This window comes from Arvicanthis niloticus, chromosome 8 (genome assembly GCF_011762505.2).
Source record: "Arvicanthis niloticus isolate mArvNil1 chromosome 8, mArvNil1.pat.X, whole genome shotgun sequence".
Taxonomy (NCBI): domain Eukaryota; kingdom Metazoa; phylum Chordata; class Mammalia; order Rodentia; family Muridae; genus Arvicanthis; species Arvicanthis niloticus.
In genome coordinates, this window is record NC_047665.1 from 36,956,560 (window position 1) to 36,976,954 (window position 20,395).

The 20,395-nt window shown below is 46.0% G+C and overlaps 1 protein-coding gene and 1 non-coding gene across 3 annotated transcripts in view; both read right to left on the reverse strand.

Annotated features, from left to right (window-relative positions):
• The window catches only part of Gpld1 (glycosylphosphatidylinositol specific phospholipase D1), a 52,266-nt gene that overhangs the window by 5,941 nt on the left and 25,930 nt on the right, over positions 1-20,395 (reverse strand). Inside the window, exons 14-26 of one of the 2 annotated variants that reach the window (XM_034509773.2) lie at positions 19,158-19,297; positions 14,801-14,987; positions 11,395-11,505; positions 10,815-10,889; positions 10,567-10,723; positions 9,406-9,547; positions 7,876-7,984; positions 7,705-7,798; positions 6,232-6,411; positions 5,561-5,721; positions 3,514-3,540; positions 3,363-3,413; positions 63-792 (exon numbers count right to left, since the gene is read on the reverse strand). In XM_034509773.2, coding sequence (XP_034365664.1) covers positions 706-792; positions 3,363-3,413; positions 3,514-3,540; positions 5,561-5,721; positions 6,232-6,411; positions 7,705-7,798; positions 7,876-7,984; positions 9,406-9,547; positions 10,567-10,723; positions 10,815-10,889; positions 11,395-11,505; positions 14,801-14,987; positions 19,158-19,297 — 1,521 coding nt within the window. In that variant the 3' untranslated portion in view covers positions 63-705. Of the gene's footprint in view, positions 1-62; positions 793-3,362; positions 3,414-3,513; positions 3,541-5,560; positions 5,722-6,231; positions 6,412-7,704; positions 7,799-7,875; positions 7,985-9,405; positions 9,548-10,566; positions 10,724-10,814; positions 10,890-11,394; positions 11,506-14,800; positions 14,988-19,157; positions 19,298-20,395 lie in introns of those variants that run through there. The other variant, XM_076939226.1, reaches the window with a different exon arrangement.
• On the reverse strand, positions 13,613-13,803 carry LOC117714457 (U2 spliceosomal RNA). Its single transcript, XR_004607538.1, has one exon. It is a non-coding gene; the product is annotated as a U2 spliceosomal RNA (small nuclear RNA).

A 20,395-nucleotide genomic window follows, 5' to 3' on the forward strand; every position in this document is an offset into this window, starting at 1 on the left:
TCTCTTCTCCCACTGTGTTCTCACCAGACATCGTCTGTCCATGTGACAATATTCCCATGATAAAGAGCTTAAAAAGAGGAAATGTTTATTTTGGCTCACAGTTTTCAGCCATGTCAGCTCCACAGTGCTTGGCCCTATTGCTTTGGGGCTGGGAAAGAAGCAGTATGTCACAGCAGAGGAGAGCTGCTCATGGCATGGCAGCTGGCAGCAGAGAGGCAAGGAAGGACTTGGGGTTCTGGCAAACCCCAATAGCATAACTTCCTTCAGCAAAGTCCTACTCCAGAGTTCCTACCTTCTTTAAGCTGAGGACCAAGCCTTCAACATAGGAGATTTGGGGTACATTTAAGATCCAAATAGGACCAGCTACCACTAACAAGGATTTTTATAGGAGCAATTATATGGAGTGTTAAGAGCTAACTACACCCTTTCTAAGCAAGAGAGATGGGTATTCCCACAGAAAAGGAGGTGGGTCCCAAGCACAGGCACCAAGGATTCAGAAGAGCTTTAGAGGGAACTTGACTTCAAATCCTGCTGCTTCCTAATCATCCAGTGTCCACACATAGCTGACTGCATTTCCAGGTAGCCTGGCTGTCCCAGGAACCCCACTTCTATCAGGTTTCATCATAGCTCCACTGGAGGACTACTCTGTCCATCCTGGAGATGACATGGCTCAAGAGAGAGGGGCTGAAGAGGAGAGTGACATCTTCAATCAGAGCTGAGGCTGTAGACATGAAGTGCCCCAGAGAGCCGGGCTCCCCAAGAACTCCTTCCTGCAGCAACAACCACTTGATTCTGTGAAGGACAAATACAGATAGCACTAGTGACATTCCAGCCATGAGGCAGACATCATACTGTGCTCTGAAGTGCACAGGAAAGCAATGCTGGCCACATCCCACAGCCACAACTTGTGTGTCTCTCCCTTTGTTCAGACAACACTTTCTCAGATCTGTTAAGTTCCGGAAACCACTGTTGTGCAAGTTGACCCCAGAACCTCTCTGTGGTGCATGTGAGCACATCTGGAGTGACACCTTTACACAGGGTCCCTGCTGCCTAAGAGATTTTCAAGCTCACTTTACAAATTCTCCAAGCCAGGCAGTGGTGGCACATGCCGTTAATCCCAGCACTTGGGAGGCAAAGGATGTTCCTCCCCTAAAGTTAACTTTCCTGGCTGCTTGCCATCTCTCTGGTCTAACCATCCCAGGATCCCTTTCAGGAACCATAAGTTCTGTATAGACAACCACTGTCTATATCCCTAGGTCATTGTACATTGATGCTGCATTTTATCCTTTCATCTAAGCTGTAAGTGGGAGGAGACTAGGCCGTGACTCTTCTGTCTTCTCTGCTGTCCAGTGAAGCAGAGTTAACGTCCTGCGGAGGCTCACCGGCTGACATGGGCAGGCTTAAGAAGCACAGAAGCAGTGGCAGTGTTCCTTACACAAGTCTCCAGACTGCCAGTCCCACCAGGCCTGAGAGTCCTACCTAAGGTCTCAGTAAAGGCCACTGAGCTTTAACACCCCGTCTCAGCTGTGAGCTGGGAAAATGAGGGATGTTAATACTGACAGAGAACTGCAGTTAGGAAGGGTAGCTTGTGGAGTTGCTCACACCAGAGTAACCGGAAAGTCTTTTCAGATGACCTTGATCTCCGCTACCCTTGGTCAGTGTTCATGACAATGTCTAACTTTTTGAAAATGCATAAAATTGTAAGTAAAAGCCAAGCATATCCTTTAGAGAATCCTTCCACAAGCTTAATAACTGCTGTTTCTAGTAGCCAACCCTGAATTCCATCAGGGCTGTCTGTCAGTGAGATCTGTTAGCCACGAGAGGGCGGCTTCACTGTGAGTCTGCCAAGCACCTCCTAAGCCTTTACCAGAATTCAGTCTTCACCAGCATAGGACTTGCCACACTTAGGACTCCTGCTCACACTGCTCCTCAGCCATTCATCCTGTGCCAGTTTCATAGACCTGTTTGTCTTATGAGCAGTCAACATCCTGCCTTTGTTTAATAGCCTAGTACGCCCTACAATACCAGTGCTGAGATGAACAAATGCTTTCGTGGGTTAGTGTGGCTTCCTTTGTTTTGACACGGGGTCTCACCGTAACTCAAGCCAACTTGGAACTCTTGAGTCCCAGGCTGGCCTCAGACTCCTACCTCAGATCTCCAAGTGCTGGGATTACAGGCATGAGTTACCAGACCTGGCTCTTCAGTAGTATATATTAAGGTAAATTCCTTAAATCTATATTTATTAAAATGTAATATTAAATGTATGGATCCTTTAGGAATTCCATTGCTATGTTTCTTGTCTACAAGGATATTTGCCTAATTATGTAAAAAATAAAGGGGCAAGAATGTTCACTACAGCACTATCTGCAATAGTAAAAATGGAAATAACATAAATATGAGAGTGTAATTTAACTGAATTATGGAATGTCCAAAAAAATAAAGTATTGTATAACTCTTGGGAAGTACTTATTTGAGAGGAAATAAAGGTACATCAGAGTGCAGCTGTGGCGTGTGTCTGTCTAGACCAGCAGTCCTCAACCTGTGGGTTGTGACCTCTTTGGGGATCGAATGACCCTTTCACAGGGGTTGCCTAAGACCATCAGAATATACAGATGTTTACATTACAATTCATAACAGTAGCAAAATTATAATTACAAAGTAGCAACAGCCATAATTTTATGGTTTGGGGTCACCACAACATGAGGAACTGTATTAAAGGATTGCAGCATTTAGAAGTTAGGGGACCACTGCTCTAGACTCATTAAAAGACTGACCAGGCACCCAGGATATCACCCATCAGGTTGCTGCCTGGCCTGACAGCCTGCGTTCAGTCTCTGGGACCTGAATGGTGGCAAGAGAGAACCAAAGCTCTCCCCTGGTCCTCTGAGCACAAGTGCACTTGTAACACACACAAATAAACATTTTTTAAAAGTCGGCAGTCTGAACATTGTCACTGCAGTGATCTGGAAATGTCATAAAGGGCCAGGTAATATCTGAGGCTATGCAAGAACTCAGTCTCAGAAGCTGCAGTGTGGTGTGTACAGCCATAGGTCAGCAATGAGAGCATGCTCTCAGCACCATAGCAACCACCCTCAAGTCATGGACCCTGACATTCAGGATTCATAAAGACTTCATGTCAGGAAATAGTCTTTCAATTATTTAAAATAGGATGGCTGTTTTTAAAAAGTCAAATATAGTTGACCTAAAGACTCTCCCCTGCTAAGCTTTGCTGTAGAGCACAGTGGGGGCAGGGAGGGGTATCTCACACTTAAAAAGTAGCGGGTTAAGTTCATGTGTTCCTTTCTTTTCTAAACTTAAGGGATTTATCAGATCTGGTGTCAAAGCACAGGCCCTGTACTCACCCTTTCCTTAGACCGCACAGACACGAGCGAGCTCCCAAACCTTGAACTTGCCTGTAAAACATGCACACCATGATTTGTTAAGCAGTTGCTTAACAATTAACAGTTAAGTACAAGGGGCTGTGATGGGGGTATCAGACCTTCAGGTACTTACCTCTGGAGAAATTAGTACATACTGTGCCTGGAGGAAAAAGCAGCAGAGAGACATTGGCACAGGTACATAATTATTACTCATGCAGAGCTTTGAGCTGGTCTGACAGCTTCATGCTCATATTTCAATGTTTCCAGTTCTTCCAAGTATGCCCTTTAACCTAGAAACTCCATTTATAGAAGCTTAGATCCTAAAACCTAATGTGTTGCAAGAAATCATTTACATGGGAATGTTTGCCCCGTGGTTTATAATAGAATTAGCCACAATGATTAGTGATCACTTGGGGGAAAGTCAGTTAAATGGGTTCATTCCGAGACAAAAGAGTTGGCAGATAATAGAACCCCTCCCCATCCCTTCTTAGCAGGTAGTAATCCAGGCTGGCCACAAACTCATTATGTAGCCAAGGCTGTCCTTGAATTCCTAGTCTTCCTGCTTCTGCCTTTGGGGTACTAGGGTTATAGCCATTACCGCCATATCTACATCCCTGTAGAACAAGGTGTACCTTTCCATAAAGTCTAGGCTCTAGGCTGCTGGCTTTTGTGTTTTGCTCTTTACATCTACTGATTTTACTTGGGTTGTGTGCGCATGCATATGTGCCAAGGTGTGCATGTGGAAGTCAGGACAACTTGACAGTAGGCTCTGTCCTACCATGTGGGTCCTAGGCCCTCAGGCTTGGCAGCAGGCTCCTTTAAACAGTGAGCCACCTCACTGACCCAACAATGTTCTCAGTATGAGGTGAATACTCCTTTTCAGAATGCCTGGGTCCAGAAGTTTGGATTTGGAATCTTTCTGGTTGTGAAGTATCTACAGATACACAGATGTCCAGAGGATGGGCCCGAGACTAAACAGGAGATATATCTGTCAGGCCCACAGCCTGACAGTTCTTTACAGTATGCTAATGACTTTGTACATGAGACCAGTCCCCTGCTGTAGAATTTCCACTTGCAATATCATGTCAGATCTTGAGAAGTCTTTGCTTTTGCAGCATTTCAGAGTTTAGACTGGGGATGCTTGGCTTGCATACTGTTTGATTAGAACCCAGCACTTGGGGGGTAGAAGTGGGAAGTTTGAGACCAGCCTAGACTATACCTTTAACAAGTCACCCATGTTGTGATCCTATTGGCTAACAAGTGTTAGAAACAGGCTTTAGTGCAGGTCCTTGAATGCCATCTGCAGTGTGTCTTGAACAGAAGCCCTCTGTCCTCCAGGCTCTTTGTCTGTCCTTGGCATCAAAGTAGCTTCATAGCTTTGATGTGGATTCAGCTCCACACAGTGCTTTGTTGTGTGTACACTAAGTAGGACTTGGTACTGCTAGCCTGGGATCCCTGCACCAATGAGGCAGATGGAGGGCGACTACCACAAGTTCCAGGCCAAACAAGACTACGTAGCAAGACCCTGCCTCCTCCCTGCAAGCCCTGCAATACTAACATTTCAAACTGTAGAAAATACTAGAAGATTACGCACTCTGGCTAACAGGGGAAAGCTCTGTAGAATTCTAAGTGGGTTAATCTTAATGTTCCTCTTTGTGTTTCTGTATTTTCTACATTTTTCACACTAAACTCTCATTTTGCTGTTAAAAAAATCATTTTTGTTTTTGAGACAAGGTCCCACTTTGTAGCCCTGGCAGAGAACTTACTATGTAGACCAGTCTGGCTTCAGACTCACAGAAACCTAAATGCCTCTGTGTCCTGGGTGCTGGGGTCAAAAGGCATATGCCACTACGCCTTAATTTTTAAATTTAAGAATGATAATAATAATAACAAATAATAACAAATAATAGCCAAGCTAAATGCTTGGAGATGTAAGGAAACCCATCAGAGAAAGGAGTAAAGAAGCAACACCCAAAAAAACGAAAGGCTACAGTCTTCAGTGAAATTCCTCCTTTAGCCCCCTGCCCTGGGCACCTACACAGGCCATGGTCAGCTGTGAACAAGGACCAAGTCCAACTGGGTTCCAGCTCTAGAGGCGACCAGCCCAGCTGTAAGCACAGCCCTGACAGGTGACTAGGCACTGGACCTTCCCCTTCATAGACTCCGCAGGCCTCCCTTACCTTCTCCTCTGGACATGGAGTTATCCAGGACTTGCATTTCCCTGTCACATCACCTAAGGTGGTATACATGCCATTATAAATGTACACTTGACCATCTTCTCCCCCAAGCAGTCCAGAAGTGACATCTGTTATCCTCAGTGGGGCAGCCATGATGATTTCATCTGTTAACAGACAGAGGAAAGAAGCATTAGACTCCTATCAGCCTCCCCCCTCCACCTCTGGATGCTGAGCCTACCTCCCACAGGTAATCAGCATGCCCTTCAAGTCTGCCATGGCTGCCTCCAAAGTCAGTTAAAGGCCTTCGTTTCCCACTTTGTCATCCATCAATAACAGACCTGGTGACCCTCCCATTAAGTCTTCAGGAAATGCAGCTTGTCCATGTGCATCTAAGTTCAGGTCTATAGAAGCCCTCGGAGCCAGGCGTGGCACAAAGATGTAGTGCCACCGTTTGGGAGATAAAGGCAGGAGGATCAATAGTTGAAAATCAGCCTCGGCTGCATGAGGAGCTTAGAAGCAAACCTGAACTAAGTGAAGTGGTGTCTTTAAGGAAAAAAAAATGTCTCTTGGACCACTGGACTATTAATGAGGCGGCAGAAGCCATCTAACTGGGACACAGGTCCATTGAGTATGAAGAGAGTTAGCATTAGCTAAAGTGACTTTCCCAGCCTTACCTAAGCCATCATTATCCAGGTCAGTCAGGTGTAGAACACTACCAAATCGAGAAAAGCGTCTGTCTCCACTGAAGGTGCTGAGCAGAGCGGGCTGTGTCTTATCAGGGGCTAGCTCGTACATCCGAGTGGCTCCACCCTGGTGCAGGGTCATGGTTAGGAATGCCATTTTAGACACGTCATCTGAAACAAGCCACAGGACCTCCTAGCATTGTAAGAGTGGAGACAGGACCCCACCCAAGTCCCATTTGTGCCCCAGACACGTATGCACCTCAAGTGCAGTGTGTTCTCACACTGTCCCGTCCCCAACCGTGCGGTGACCCCGAAGCCAAACCTTTGCCAGATAGAGGCTCACTATTGAAGTCTCTTCCCTGACTACAGGAAGCAATCATTCTGGGAAACAGTTTGGCACTATGCAGAGAGGGTGTCAAGGAACACCCTGAATATCCAGTACCCATCATATCAGAAAATTAGACCATAATTTTCCCAGGTCTGTGCCTAAGGCTCAGCCCCTCCTCCAGAACAGTGTCAAAACATTTCCCTCCTGACTGTTCCTCTCAAAGGTACAAGAGAGGGAAACAGTATATATGGAAGAACAACCATATTTTTGAAGAATATTTGACATAAAACATACTTACAATAAGATATGAATACATTTTCTAGTTAAGAAAGAAAAGTACACGAGGAAGTTGCTGGTAGATCTTTCTTCTTCCCAACCCCCACATGCTTCAAGTGGCCAGTATTATTAAAGGAATTGATTACCTACCCCAAAACTAAAATGTTTGTTTATTTGTTTGTTTGTTTGTTTTATTTTTTAATTTTTTAAAATAATAAAAATAATTTAAATTTTTTATGAGTTAAGCTTTTTAACTATTTATTCTGTGTATGTATCTTATGTGTGTGAGCGAGTGCCACTAGGAGCCAGAAGGTGGCACTGGATCCCTGGAGTTGGAGTTACAATTGTGAGCCACATGACTTGGGTGCTAGAACTGAGACATCTGTCTATCCCACAATTTGGGGGTGTGTTTGTTGAGACAGTCTCATGTAGCCCAGGGTACTCTCAAACTCACTACATAGCAGAGGCTGGCCTTGAACCCCTCTGATCCTCCTGTCTCTGCTTCGCCTGCAGGAGTGGGAACCAGCAGAGTCAATTCCAAGTTTCTGGTGAGCCTGGGCTAAATCGTATCTCAATAACAAAAACAGAAATGAAACAAAACAAAACAACCCTTCTCTAGCTCTGGGGTCAGGAGTGTGAGAGCTTTCAACACACTTTCATGCATCATTTCAACAACTTTTGAAATATCAGCACTACAGCCATTTTGTAAATGGTGATATACAAGTTCAGAGAGGTTACACAACTTGCTGTTCATGACTTTTAAACAGGAAGCACTTAAGTCCACTTGAGCCTGGCAAGTTCCCATGATCTTCTGTCAAGGCAATATGGTCAAAGAGCCTCAGGGGATGTGGATGACCTACCATGAGTAGGAGCTCCAACCAGCAGGACTTGGGTTAGGGTCCCATTCACCCTCACATAACCACTGGACAGGGAGGTACCCAGCTTTCCCATGGTCTGCAAAGAACAATTGATTATTACCGATGCAGCAAGCTCACTGCAGCACCCTGTCCTGGAAAGGAAGGCTGCGGTACCTTATCTCCTGAGATAGTGATTGCGCTCTGGCGGTTTGGGAGAAAGTAGCCATACACCTTTCCCAGGCTCTTTTTCTCTTGGTTCTTTTTGTGGCTTGAGCGTGCCATCCTGGGAAGAACACAATGGTTAGTGACAGATGCAGGACGCTGGTCCTCAAGGGGTTCGGTGTCCAGGAAGGAAGGCTCACCCCACTATGTAGACCCTTGGACTCTGTGATCCTGAACTTCAGGCATTGGCTCCTATGACGTTAAATCTCACTAACATGGGGGCTCCCAGGTCTTACATCAACCGTCCACCTCCTCTCTGCAGCAAAAGCAGAGACACCTACTACCAGTGGTTGGATCACACCCACAGCCCACCCCACTGCTGGTGTCCTAGGTGGAAGTCCTGACTGCCAGGACTTCAGAATCAGACTATGCTGGAGACAACGTTTTTAAAAGCATCACTGAGTGAAAAGCAGAACATTGGGGAGAGCCATAATCCAATAGGACTTAGTCCTTCTATGAACAGATTAGTACACTGCCACCAGAGGGCTGTGATATGCCCAGGGTGGAGGTCAGGGAAACCACTCCAGTTAGCTTCTGCGTGGCCAAATGATTGGCTTGCTTCCTGTTTGTAATGCCAAGATTCAGAGGCAAGTGGCCTGGGGCTTTTAGTTTGCTTAATGGCTGCCACTCACTGCCCATCTCTGTGTCTGACCTAGCATCTCTGTGACTCTTAGTTAAAACCCTTTGAAAGCCTTAGGCAACTATCACCCACCAACTCACAGGCTAAACATCTTCAGAAAACCTCTGAAGCTAGCAGAATCCGCTTGAGCTTCTGTAACCTACCTGCTGTTTCCACCAACTTATTTGGAAAGAATGCTTTGCTTTCTTACTTTCTTTTGTTCTGTAACTAACATAACTTCATGAAACTATTTCTGCATTCGAACATGTTATGTGAACAACTTAAATTTGTGTCCCTGTGCCCCAGTCAGTCATATGTGGCTCAAGAATAAACTATTTCTGGGGCTGGAGAGATGACTCGACTGTTAAGAGCACTGGTTGCTCTTCTATAGGTTTGGGGTTCGATTCCCAGCACCTACATGGTGCCTCACAACTGGCTGTAACTCCAGTTCCAGGGGAATCCAACACCATCTTCTGGTCTCTGAGGGCCCTGTATACAAAGATATTTAAAAAGAATAAGCTATTTTTTTTTAATTTCCTTTGAGAGTGCCGTGTCTTGCAGGGATGACTCTAACAAAGATGGCCGTATATAAGCCAAACAGGGGCAGAACCTGGCCCACACTTTGATCTGGGATTTCCAGCTTTCAGAATAGTAAAATGAGATATTTCTGTGTTTAAACTCCTTGGCTGAGGAATTTGTTGTAGTGGTTCTTGCAAGTCAATGCAGCTTCTCAGATGAAAGACTGCAGCCTCCCTCCAGTGCAGTTCCTTGTAAGGGTTCACACCTCACACTTAATGAGGTCCCCAATAGCTGGCTCCCTCCGTATGTGCGGTGTTTCCTCAGATCCAGATGTCAATACTGACCTGCTGACATTCCTCCAGGTTGGGCTCCCAATCAGCAGCAGGCTTCTATTTGCCACTGTGACCCCGTGAAGGGAGTAGCCAAACCACGAATAGTCCTCCTCCCCGTCCACCTTCCAGTCAGCTTCCTCCAAAGTCAGTGAGTCTAAAGAACACCAGTCTCCATCAACCAACCAATCAATCATCAGTGAAACCCAATCCCAATAAATGAACATGAAAGAAACAAAGAACGGTGTGTTGTAGGCATGGTGGTACACAGGTATAGTCACAGAACTTAGGATGTGGAGGCGGAAGGAGCACGAGTTCAGAGGCATCCTTGGCTGTATGCAGTTTGAAGCTAGCCTGGAAGTATGAGAGCCTGACTTAAAAACAACCCTCAGTATGACTGAATGAGTAGTCCCTAGTCCTCTTCTGAGGGAGGACCTGGAAGGGATGGGTCCTGTTTATGAGCATATGAGGACCAGGTCCCTTCTGAGATTTTGCAGAACTTGTTTGTTATATATGGATCCCAGGACCCCAGCATTATTAGTAGATGTCACACTTCAGACAAGAAGTGTGTTTCGGGAGCCCGTTTCCAAAAGGTAAGGATACTACTTTAGAAAAGCCTTCTCAGGACACTTGGAGCAACTGGGATGGCTTGGGCTCAGCCTTCAGTGTTTCTGTTTCACTCTGAAGCTATGCAAATAACCTCTTGACCCTTTCTATGTGGATCAAGAAACCAGGTGACCTGTTGTATACTCGGTGATCATTATTTATTAAATATTTATTTATGGTGTGTATGTGTATATGCATGCATGTGCATGAGTGTGTGTGTGTGTGTGTGTGTGTGTGTATACCCACATTCCGTGACATACATGTGGAGGTCAAAGAACATTTCAGGAGTCAGTTCTCTCCCTCCACCATATGGATTCTGGAGACTGAACTCAGGTTGTCAGCCATAGCAGGAAGATACATGCTCCCTGAGCCATCTCGCCTGCCCTCATTGGCATTTCTCTCCCCATCTTTTGCCACAACCTCTGTCAGCATGAGAGCCTTCCTGTTACCAAGTGACATTATAGCACACAGGCCCACATACAAGAGATGTCATGGCAGCCACAGTTAAGCTGTGATCTCTGCCCCACCCCCACCACCCCCACCCCCCACACCCTGGCCACCAGTGTCTACCTTTGTCATTCCTTCTGGGGTGTGAATAAAAGGCAGCCACAATCCCTCTCTGCTTCCCTCCACCTGGTGCGAAAGGTGAGCTGATCACCAGATCATGCTGGCCATCTCCATCTGCATCTGTTGCCAAGAGGGTCCAGCCCAAGTTACAGTAGGTGTCCTTAGGAGGAAGGTAGGATAGCATGATCCGTCAGCCCCAGAGGCCATGGGGCAGCCGCTGAGTAAGGCTTAGACACACGGCAGAAACGTACCTTGCAGGAGATGGTGATGTTAGGGGAAGAAGAAAGCCTCCCTTGCTGGGAACCATAGTAGACATACACAGAGCCCTAGACAAACGACAACAAACCATAATGCTCTCATGGTACCGAGAACCCTAAACCCTAAAATGCAGCAAAACAGAGAGGACTGACTCACTAGTCCCAGAAATACAGTCTGGAACCTGGCATTTATCACTGCTGTTTGTTTAACCCAAGATTTTGCTATGTATTTATTCCATACTGGCCTAGAACTCACTATGTAGGCCAGACTGGCCTTGAACTCATGGCGGTCCTTCTGCTTTAGGATTGCTGGCCTGTCTCACCACGTTGGTTTTTTTTTTTTTTTTTTTTTTTTAATCTTCACTTCCGTGAGACTTAAAAGAGCCCCCAGTGCAGGAGGGAGGCCATTTTTATCCCTGTCTCCCAGTCTGTAGCCATGGCTGTGAATGGCAAAGGACCTGACCCGGCTCCTCCCCAGAACATGCTCCCGCTCAGTTCCTGTTACCTTCTTGCCAGACACACTGTTCCATACCCCAGGCCCCCCTCTCCACCTCTGCCTTCCTCCCAGGCTTACATTGTAGGTGAGCTGCCCTGAGCCCACGGAGGGAGCACCTATAGCCAGGTCAGGCAGCCCATCCTTGTTGAAGTCCAGCACGGCCAACGCTGAGCCAAAGCGACCTGAAGGCTGAGGAAACACAAGTTACTTCTCTGGGCTAAACATGGCCTTCAGACTCCCAGCATGGAGAGCCTGGGCCCCCACCTACCGCCCACAGGCCCAGGCCCAGGCCCAAAACCTCAGTGCTTCATAGCACATATGGGACACGTGTCAGTAGCTCTGCCTTAGGTGGACTTTGGGGTAAGCCTGTCTATCCTGAAAAGCCTAAGTATAAGTTCTTGGGAGCTCTAGATTTGTAGAAATGGTCTTGTGTACTTCAGCCCACACAACAGTATCGCGCGAGTGTGTGTGTGTGTGTGTGTGTGTGTGCATTTTTTTTTCATTTTAAGACAGGGTCTTACTAAATTGCCCAAGCTGGCTTTGAACTCACTTTGTAACTTGGTCAGGCCTTGAAGTTGTGACCCTCCCTTCTGTCTCAGCTTCCTGAGTAACTAGGTTGTCATGCCTATACCACCAGGTCGAGCTGAAAGTAGTATCTTAACCGTCACAAAGCACCAGAAACTGACTTCTGCTGAACATTTACGATGTGGAGGCAGAGCCACACTGCCTGGTTTTGTGGCTGCCAGCCTAAGATGGCTACTTCATTTCCATTTAAACAAGACGATACAAAACCAGTCTCCCAGCTGCAAAGGTCCCACTTCACACATGCAAACATTCATTTTCAATGAGTCTCAACATTACAGACAGAGCACAGCTGTGGACCCTGCCTGTGGTGGCAGGAAATTCTACGGAGCTTTCCATGAATTAAGTTAGGTGCTGTGGTTATTAACTTCACATCCCATTTATAAGAGGAAAAACTGGTTCTATTTTAACACAATGTGTTTCCAACATAGATTTTTCTCTATGTATATTTCTCCTCCTCCTGTCTAAAATCAGCCTAACCCTAACTCACCACTTCTCTGTATTCTCCATAGCTTATACCACAGGGAGCCATCTGACTATGGTAATATTGCCACATCACATATGGCCCAGTGCCCCATATATTGTCTATTGACTAATTCCTGTGGTGTGTGCTATAGTATCTGTGACATCTGGCCTTTGAATGATAACCCATCTACTACAGCGCAGAGTAGCTGTGAAACAGCGATCCTACTCCTCCATTGTAGCCAAGGACACTGAGAGGCTCATGATGACACGGGGCTAGGCACAGACTTCCAAAGTCAAGTCCATGCCTTCTTCTGGGCATTGTCCATACTGCCAAAGGTGGCATGGGAGGAGGGCACTGTGGAGCCATCGATTCCTCTCCCATGTGGACTTTGAGAGAGTTTATCACGCAGGAAGCCACTGTCCATAATTTTAGACTTTACCTGCAGGTTTAACAACGGTGACTGCACAGCGGTAAGGAAAGACAGGGACAGCTTCACTTAGTTTGTAAATATTTCATGTGACATCAGAAGACTCCATAAAATGGAACAGCCTTTACAGGGGGACCTCCCTCATACCCTGGGCAGGCAACTCACGTCCAAATGGCAGGGCCAGGACAGCTTGCATCAGAGCCCAAACTAGATCACAAACCCTGTGAGCTTTTAACTTGTCTTCACAGACAGGCGTGAATGTCTTTTCTCCCCATAGCATTAGTAACTAGCAATGGAGAAGTAACTTGTCTAGTTAGACAGCCACCATTGACCCCTCAAATCTAGGTTCCTAGTCCCAGGCACTCAACAAAGCCTCTTCCATGACTAGCAGCAAGGCTTGGTGTCCCTCCTTGCTACTAAGATGGCAATTGTCTTCTGTGTCTGCACAGCCATCCAGGCCCCTAAGTGTTCCTAAGATGAATGAATCCTCTGATTCAGTGATAAACATCACTGGGTTTTCCCTTGTGCCCCGTGATGAAAAACTTCTTGAAGCAAAGCAATAAAATTCAAGCAAAGCCTGGAGCTCGGAGACAGGCCTACGGCAGCCTTTGACTTTATGAACACTCCATAACTATAGAAGACAGTTACACAGGGGAAAAGGTGAAGAGCATATGGGAATTCTGTCTTTACCACGGCACTGCAGCTCTTCACACTACCAACCCCAGCCCTTGGAAGAACAGGCACTGAGGGTCTCTCTCTCTCTCTCTCTCTCTCTCTCTCTCTCTCTCTCTCTCTCTCAGATTTTGTTTTATATTCCCCCGAGGGGGTGCATCGTTCCTGGAGGTACTGCAATACCAGGTCGATGCATGGAGTGGACGGAGCAAGCTCCTATTCCAACTCCTAGTCCCAAAAACCCATTTAATATATTGTCCTCGGATAGAGGACGTATCAGATATTAAACTGATAAGAACAGATACTACACTTGATCTTAGCCAAAAGGCCGAGAAGAGATCTCTCAGATTTATTTATTTTATGTATATGCGCACACTGTCACTGACACATCAAAAGAGGGCATCAGATATCATTGCAGATGGTTGAGCCACCATGTGGTTGCTGGGAGTTGAATGCTGGAAGAACAGCCAGTGCTTTTAGCCGCTGAGCCATCTCTCCAGGCTGAGAAGACCCTGTCTCTTAAAATAGAAAAGAACTCAAATCCAGAATGTCTACTCGAAGCTGCTGTAAATAGCATGTATGTTTGGGGAAGGCATTGTACTACATTTGAAGTTAGTAACAGATTGAGACCAATGCAATGAAGGTGATTCTGACGATGAACGGCACTGCATGGGTGCAGGCTGCCAACTGTTACTATAATTATTCTCCTTACTAGTGACTCAGCTGGAGAGTGCTACCCTAGAACCCCTGCAACGAGGGGCTGAGGGCATGGCTCAGAGATAGGGCACCTGCCTGTAATCCCCCAGTGAAGGGCTGAGAGCATGGCTAAGTGGCAGAATGATGGCCTGGAATCTTCCAGCAATAGGTTGAGGGGTTATTCAGTGATATAACACCTACCTAGAATCCCTCAGCGAGAGGCTTTCACATGGCTCAGTGATCGAGCACTAGACTCCCCAAGAGAAAGGCTGGGAGTATACTGAGTTTATTGGATAGAATGCTGACCCAGAATCCTCCAATTTGGGGCGTGGGGATGCTCAGTGGTAGGGTGCTTGCCTAGTAACCCCACTGAAGAGCTGGGTAGGGCTCAGTAGAAGCACTGGGGGTGCCTAACAGTACCTGCCCAGTGAGGGGATGAGGGGCACTCAGAGGTAGAGTGCTTGTCTAGTATCCTGAGTGAGGGCCAGGGCTAAGTCTTACGATAGAGCACTTCTCTATCATGCGTGAAGCCTTGGATCGAATTCCCAGTACCAGAATAACAAAATTAATGAAAACATTTCAAAAGGTCAGCAGTGGCTCACTCACCCCTAAGAGAGGAAAGGTGTGATAGGGCATCTCACCTGGAAGCCCTCCAGGATCCCATGGGCCTCCTTGTCTAAGTCCAGGTCGGCGGGGGGCAGGCCCAAATCGTTGCCATAGATGATGTATACTCGCCCAATCTGGAAGCGGCCAGGGTGGCTGTAGCCTGGTGCACCCACCACGAGGTCGCCGTGCCCATCCTGGTTGAGGTCAGCTGAGGTCATGACCCTTAGAGAAAGAAAGGGCTGAGGGGTACAGTCACACTGCTTGCTCTCTTCTCTAGAACCCAGCCACTTAGCTGTCCCAACTTACTCTAAAGTCTGCACAACTTCTAGTATTCATGTGGGGGGTGAGGGGCCATGTCATTTCTGGGATTCAGAGTCACTCTACACAGGTAAACAAAACAAAATGGACACCTAGAGGCCCCTGGGTCTTTCTGGACCACAGAACCAGATAGGTGACGAACATCCTCAGAGAGCTGTCCTATAAGCAGCCACTGAGATCCACTGTTTCCTAATCAAATACATGGTTAACTTCTATGCTACCAACACAGCCCAATTTTTATGGCACTAAATTAGGTAGCCAGCATCTTTAGTAATGAACTAATATTCCTAAAGGGGAGAGCACCACCCCCGTATCAAAGATTCTACAAGGTTGATGGGAAGTTCCTCATTGTAGAGTTGAAATCCTGCAGATCTGGATCCAAATTATCTTGGGTCATCTTTGGCATCTCACTGGCCATTTATTGCCCACCCATATCTGACCTCAAATCCTTGAGATGATCAGAGAAATCCTTTGGGGATGTATTAGCAGACCAAGCCCAGAGCTAAGAATGTTATGGATACCATGTGAGGTCTGTAGCAGCCATTATAATCTAACCAGCCTTCTTGGTGTTCCCACCAATATAGTTTGTTGTGTGTTTGTTTGTTTGTTTGTTTGTTTGTTTGTTTTGAGACAGGGTCTCCGTATTGTAGCCTCAGCTACCCTGGAACTCGCTATGTAGACTAGGCTGATCCAGAACTCATAGAGATCCTCCTGCCTCTGCCTCCCAAGTGCTGGGACTAAAGCAATATACTGCCCATACCTGGCCCTACCAATATATACTTTAAAGTGTCTTGATTTATAACTTTCTGTGTTGTTATAAAAACTTGATGAAATTGTTACCACATTGGAACACAGTATTTGCAGCAACCTGAACCTGTGTTCTTAGATCATGGTCACTCGTAGTTGGCTCCAGAATATACTCTATCTTTGAGATAAGAGTTGTGTGTTTGTATCAAGTAAATAGCACTTCTAAGTGGCACTTGTGACTGACTGGTCACAAAGATGACAGTCGATAGTTCACATGTGACCCCAGGGCTGAGAAGAACAAAAGTTTTGCTTATTCCAGTTCACATGGCCATGGAAAGAACAAGTAACATGGCATAAGAGAAAGGACGAAGCTGTTTCTAAGATGCAGAAAGACAGAAAGGCCAAGGCCAGCACACAGCCCCTGGGGTAAGACTGGCCGGTAGGTAAGGCCCTGCTTGTTGTGGCTGCCATTCCTGCATTGGCTCTTTTGGGGAGGTGGCTAAGAAGAACCTTCACTCACATATGAATGGCAACAGAGGTAGAATTCACCTCCCAGCCCCTTGTTCTTGCTGCATCTCTCAGTGTACCTCCTCCCCCCAAAATAAAGAGCCATTGGAATCCTGTTGAGGTTTTGCCTTTTACTGCTTATTGTAATGCTAAGTGCTGGCCTCCAAGAGCTGGAGTTTGCACGTGGCCTCTAGGACCCTGGCCCCAAGTTAATTCTGATTGGTGAATAAAGAGGCTGGCAGCCAATAGCTGGGCAGAAGAGAGATAGGGAAGGTTTATTAGAGAGAGGAGACCATGAGGAGGGGAGAGAGAAGAAAGAAGCTACCATGAAAGAAGAAGGTTCAGGAGGAAGACAGCAAGCCACCATGGGGAAGGAGTAAAGAGAACATGGTCATGTGGGCTGGCTGACTGGAGTTAAGAGCAGCCCAGATGAAACATCAGAAACAGTCAGTAATAATTCAGTATTATCCACAGGGAAATGGGTTCTAACAGCATGGAGGATAAGCAGTTGCCCAGCTATTATGCTGCATACGGCATATTTAAAAATACTAAGGCTGTGTGTGTATGTTTCATCTGAGACCATAAAGAGTCTGAGGTGGGTAGAAACCCCACGCCAGGATTTTTAAAATACTATTACTACAGAAACCATTCTGAGAAGACATAGCAGTGTTGCCAAATCACCCAGAATAGTCACTTTCATCACCTGGCGAGGTTCAAAATCAAAAGAATCCCCTACTCGCTCTATAAAGTGATCACTGGGTTCCAGGCCCTCACCAGAAGCAACAGTATTCAAACCATCCTGCCTCTTGCCTGCATTCTTGGAGCATCGTTATGCTACTCAGGAAAGCCCATGATAACAAGTCCCCAAGAACACTGGGGCCTTGAAGATATTCTACAAAATGACACCTGGTTGTTGCAATTACTTAGCAAAATGAAAGATCCTGGTACTTAAAAATATATTTGGCCAACTGTAAAGAGTTATTGAAGCTTAGCCATAAAATTAGTGATTTTATGATGATGAACTAATTAGAAAATAAGATTTGGATTTGTTTCTTCATTTGTTTGTTTTGAGACAGGATGTCTCTACGTAGCCCTGGGTACCCGTGAACTTACTATGTAGACCAGGTAGGCCTCAAACTTAGAGATACATCTGCCTCTGCCTTTCTGAGTGTCTACATTATTAAAAAAAAAAAAAAAAAAATGGGTTCTAACCCAACCAGGGTCCTCTGCCGGAGCCCTGTCGAAGAAGAGACATCCTGGAGAGACACCTTTATGTCTCTCTCTCTGGCTATCCAGCTCATCCCTTTTCACTTATAATATTAGTGTGTTTAACGGGCATTCAGGAAATGAGTTACTTGCAAAAATAACACAAAAAAGCCTTCCAACTCTATACCTCTGTTTCAAATGGGACTCCAGACAAACAACTCTGCCAGTCTGGGGACCTTGTACTCCACTGCACCAATCATAATTCTTTTCTCGTTCAAAAATGGGGGTGTTTACAATTTACTGAGAGATGGCTCAGTAATTAAGAGCATTTGCACTCGGCACCCACATGGTGGCTCATAACTGTAACTCTAGTTCCAGGGAATATGATGCCCTAGGGGGTACCAAGCACACCCATGGTGCACATAACATACATCTTTTAAAAAGTCTTTAAAACACTTTTTAATAGCCCTGTGCTGGTTTTTTTTTTCCAGCTTGATATAAACCAGGCTCATCTGGGAAGAGGGAACTTCAGTTGAGAAAACTGCATCTATCAGATGGCCCACTGACAAGTGTCTGAGGCATTTTCTTGATTAATGATGGATGTGGGGTGGTCCAGCCTACTTTGGGCAGTGCCATCCCTCAGCAGGTGGTACTAGGGCCTGTAAGAAAGCAGGCTGAGGAAGCCATGAAGGAAAAGCCAGTAAGCAGCCTCCTCCATAACCTCCGACTCAGTTCCTACCTCCAGGTTCCTATCCTGTTTGAGTCTCTGCCTTGGTTTTTCCTGATGATGGATTGTGATCTGGACATATAATCCGGGCACACACTTTCCTCCCAAAGTTGCTTTTGATCATTGTGTTTTATCACAGTGATAGAACACAAACCAAGGGAGACCCTACTTTTCCTCAGTCTGGATTTGCACAGAAACTCTCTAACAAAATGGAGGCAACTTAAGGTCCAGGGGAAGAGCAAGGAAGATGTCTTATAATTAAATCTACTCACGTTCCAGTCTTTGCCCCACAACCTTCTGTAACTGTAAGATAGCCACAGCTCAATAGGATGCTGTGGTGGTTTGAATATGCTTGGCCCAGGGAGTGGCACTATTAGGAGGTGTGGCCTTGTTGGAGGAAAGTGTGCCACTGTGAGGATGGGCAATGAGACCCTCCTCCTAACCACATGGGAGTCAGTCTTTTCCTGAAAGTCATGAGTCATATGACTCATGTCCTAAGTCAGATGAAGATATAGAATTCTCGGCCCCTCCTGCACCATGCCAGCCTGGACACTGCCATGACCCCGCCTTGATGATAATGGACTGAACCTCTGAACCTGTAAGCCAGCCCCAATTAAATGTTGTCCTCATAAGAGTTATCTTGTTCATGGTGTCTATTCATAGCAGTAAAACCCTAACTAAGAGAGAAGTGAATTAGATTTCTTTCTGTCTTCCAGTTCACCCAAACTTGAAATAAATCCATTTTCTGCTTCCTAATTTTTTTCTAAAATATAGGGAAATTAAGATTTACTGTCCTGGGTGCCTAGTTAACACAAATGTCGCCACCCCAAAGCTGATGAAGGATTGAATGGGGTTCAATGTTCCCAATCTAATGAGCTCATTCTTACCAGCCAAGCCTGGCATAGGGGACAGACAGGGTGTAGGAGGCAGAGGGGCTGGAGATATGTTTCAGAGGTGTCTGAGAACTGCCAGTAAACATCAACCTCAGGTTCCTCTCCAGAGTCTGGTACATAAAGGTTACAGATTCCTGAAATGAAAGGTTGTTTCAGAGGCATAGCATCATCAACAGGAACCACGGGACACAAGTGCTGACAGAAAACAGCCCTTCATATCAATGTGCTAGCCCGGACCAGGCAGTAGAAACAGCAAAGTCACTCTGAAATGGGCTGAGGGATGATGGCAGGGTGATGCCACCCCAAAGGTGATGAAGGACTGAGTGGGATTCAATATTTCTACTCTAAGGAGCCTGTTCTTACCTGAATAGCCCGAGAGGATGGGCTACAGGGGAAGAGTCAGCTGGGGCTTCCTCAAAGCCTGCCTCTGAATTGATTTGAAAATTCACACCCAATAAAAGATCATCTCACTATAAGGCTCTTTTGGCCTAGAACTCACTTGTGTAGACCATGTGTAGAACTCACAGGGAGCTGCCTGGCTCTGCTTCCCGAGTGCTGGGACTAAAGGCATGTCTGGCCAACAAAAGAATTTTTACAGGCCAAATTTTAGGAAAGGCAAGCCTGTTTAATCTAAAATCAGAATTATGTTTGTAAATAGATGGTTTATTTTTCTCAAACAAATGAACTGAAACACTTAGAGTCCAAAAACCCCACCTTCTCAACTAGCGGTTCTCAACCTGTGGGTCTGACCCCTTTGGCAAACCTCTATCTCCAAGAATATTTACATTATAATCATAACAGTAGCAAAATTATAGTTATGAAGTAGCAACAAAAAATTTACCGTTGAGGGTCACTGCAACATGAGGAACTGTATTACACGGCTGCAGCTTTAGGAAGGCTGAGAACCACTGCTATAAGCCACACCCACAGTGAGACGCTATTTGCTTTGACCTGAAGAACAGAAGACCTTCACAGAGCTACAGACCTGTACCAGGAAACCTGGGGACAACCGGCCACCAAGCCTGAAATTCTCAACTTCCCTTTTTCTTTTATTTAGTTTTGTTTTTGTCTGGAGACAATGTCTCATTCTATAGCCATGGTTGGCTTCAGCTCACAGTAATACTCCTGCCTCAGCATCCCAAGTAGTGGAATCACCAGTACGGGCACTACATAGAACTGCCTATTTGTATTGAAGTACTGTCTACAAAGACACAAGCACTAACCAGGGTGGT